The 3,076-nt window shown below is 52.0% G+C and overlaps 1 protein-coding gene across 1 annotated transcript in view; it reads left to right on the plus strand.

Moving 5' to 3' along the window:
* Positions 1-321: 321 nt before the first annotated feature.
* Positions 322-3,076, plus strand: part of LOC138349722 (ATP-dependent 6-phosphofructokinase-like) — a 31,829-nt gene continuing 29,074 nt past the window's right edge. Inside the window, exon 1 of the mRNA XM_069327606.1 lies at positions 322-508. Within this exon, the coding sequence (XP_069183707.1) occupies positions 322-508 (187 nt within the window). The remainder of the gene's footprint in view (positions 509-3,076) is intronic.

A 3,076-nucleotide genomic window follows, 5' to 3' on the forward strand; every position in this document is an offset into this window, starting at 1 on the left:
GAAACAGCGAGAGAGAGAAGAAAAAGAAGACAGAGACAACATGAACTAGACGTATTGCGTTTTAGGCGGTGTCGGAGGCCAACAACGGACACCAGCGGTTTCGATCCGGTACGAAACATCAAAATGGTCCCCAAATTCAATGAGAGGGAAGTTTCAAAGTTCTTTGCAGCCTTCGAGAAAGTCGCTGCCTCTTTGGAGTGGCCAAGGGAGAATTGGGCCATCATGATACAGTCAGTCTTGACTGGGAAGCCCCAAATCGCCTACTCTACGTTATCCCTTGACGACTCCGGCGATTACGACAAGGTGAAGAAGGTTGTGCTCATGGCGTACCAATTGGTACCTGAGGCATATAGACAGAAGTTTCGAAACCTGAAGACGACCTCAGAGCACACTTTCACCGAATTCGCCACCATCAAGGAGCGACTTTTTCAAGAATGGTGTGCCTCTCGGAAAGTGGAGACCAAGGAAGACCTTGAGCAGCTGATCCTGCTCGAGGACTTCAAGGATTGTTTGTCTGTAGACCTGAAGACGTACTTAGAGGAACAGCAGGTAGAGACCTTGAGTGCAAGCAGCCACCATGGCTGAAGAGTACATCTGACTCATAGGCCGTCCTGCTAAGTACGTCCCAAGGCATTACCAACGCCGGTTTGATAAACCTCAGGACGAAGAAGAGACTCCCGTCCACGAAGCGCTAAGAAGACGCCCCCAAGTAGCCCTCGAAGGACTAGTCCTAGTAGTCCGAACACCGGAGTCCGAGGAGGAATATGGTGTGCTGGACTTGTGGGCAGAAGGGCACGTAGCTGCTAGGTGCCGAGGCAGAAGAGGTGGCGGCGCACGTAGGGAGGTGATGTTAATGAGCTGTGTTACACCACCAGCAGGAAGCCAGTCGACGACGACGCAGGAAGGACCAAGTTCTGTTTGCCCCTCACACTATCAAGCGGGTATGTATCGAGTGATCATACTGGCAGATCAGTTGTAGTGCTCAGAGATAGTGGAGCAGCCCAGTCCCTGATCGTGAAGAGCTCGTTACCCGAGGGAGTAAGTGTGGATGGGAGACCAGAGGTTGTCCTGGTTGGGTTTCCTAGGACGCAGTACATCGCCCCCTTGGTGCCAGTGCATCTCGACTCGCCTTACTTCAGCGGCACATGTGAGTTGGCAGTAGTCTATACCCTCCCTGTGGCTGGGATTGACGTGGTACTAGCCAACGACTTGGTGACCGATTGGAGCACCAATCATCCCAAGATCGTGGACGAGTCAGCCAGAACAGCAAGGTCTGAGGTAACAGCGGGCAGTGGTAAATTCCAGGTACAGTCAGACCCGGATTCAGATATAATGTTTAATCCTTCCTCTCGCCTACAGATTGACGACAGAGTCTACAATACTCTAGCAGTGTCTCCTGATTTTTCTCTCGCCAAGAAACATGAGGTTACGATGGCAGAAGTACCTGAGCTAGAAGAGAGGCCTTGTGTGCAGGCACCCACGGATACTAACGAGTCTGGAGCGAAGGCGGACGTGTACTTGCGGTATGGCAAGGTACAGCGTTCATGGAACCAGCCAGAGATTCCCCAGACGTCAGAGGTATGTGAGGTGTGTTCGAAAGGTCTAGTGCCCTCTTTGGTCCAAACCAGGCTAGTGGATTAGCCGGTTATGGACATGAAAGGCTCGGGAAGCTTATCCCTCAATGGGCCTCATGTTTCTTAGCGATATTTTATTTTGTTCTCTTATGTGTTCTCAGTGTTCTCAGTAAGGACCGGTGGACGACCCGACAGATGATGGCTCCCTTGAACATCGTAGAGAGATCCCAGGGATTAGAGACGTGCACTATGAGTGTTGCAGTTGAAGAAGGGACCTGGAAGGTAATGGTAGATACAGGAGGTACGAGAAATGATAATATGAGTGACTGTTTCCGACAGGTTGACACCCCCCGCGTGATAGCTGAGCCTCAACGCAGCGTTATACGGAACGTTGGTCGACCTGACGGTGGCAGAGCGAATGCCATCTGCGACGTGCAAGCAGCCCTGTGGAAACTAGGTGTAAGCCTAGTAGAGGCGTATGCAGTAAGTATTGACTTATCCACTGTCGCTATCACTCTGAATTATCAGACCCCTGTATTCCAGGTTCCTGTCTCCCTGAAGGACGACATAGGGAAGTGTCGAGTCACCCCAGATCGTGTCTACACGGATCCTTACTCGAGAGGTGTGAGATAATGCCCCTGCTTGACATCGCAGTGGAGACGTGGAAGATTACGTCAGGCAGGTCATCGCCTGCCATTTTCAAGTTCCCTTTGTGCCAGGGTTTCTCAGTAGAAAAGTTCTGTGGACAAGACAGCCTCATCACTCCAGTTCATAGTATAAGTAAGTCCATTTGGAGTTGTGTCGCCGTACTAATTTGGTTTGTTTCCTTTTATAGAACCCCAAACCAAATTCTTTTTGGTGGGGAGGTGTTACGAACCCGGATCCAGCGTCGAGCCCGGAGCAGTGACAACCGCGCCATCTGTGGGTCAGCTCCCGAAACCCCCGCCAAACGACGACGACACCTGGTGCGGACGGCGAATACTGGCCACAAGGGCCAGTTTCCAGTCCCGTTCAGCACTCTACACCGCCGCTGCTGACCTCTGGTGAGGTGGTGCTCAGACTACAACGCCATCTATGAAGTGGATGTGTCAGGTGTTTGTGTCTGAGCCTGTAAGTGAGGTGTTTTAGTGTCCCAGTTATTGATGACGTGTCTGCTTACAGAGTCGACCTGGGACTGCTGTGATGGGAGATGAGTCAGTCTACACGAGGCAGCCAGTCTCCATACCTTGTACCTTGTTGCAGCCGTTGTGAAGTCGTCCCCCCGGAAGAACACTGTGGTGTGTTAGCCTGCCAGTGGAGTGGCAGTAAAAGGATTACCCGGGACCGACTGTTGGAGACGATTATCCACTGGGGTATTGAGGACAGGAGGGTGATTTGTGATATCACACGAGACTCCTGTCTAGGGTGTTTACCCTAATATTGTTCGTGGAGTGGCCTGACCAGCGTTGTGGGTCCGGAACCTGCCAGCAGACCGGCTGGATTTGTGGTTTGACGGCCCCACG

This window comes from Procambarus clarkii, chromosome 19 (genome assembly GCF_040958095.1).
Source record: "Procambarus clarkii isolate CNS0578487 chromosome 19, FALCON_Pclarkii_2.0, whole genome shotgun sequence".
NCBI classification, from domain to species: domain Eukaryota; kingdom Metazoa; phylum Arthropoda; class Malacostraca; order Decapoda; family Cambaridae; genus Procambarus; species Procambarus clarkii.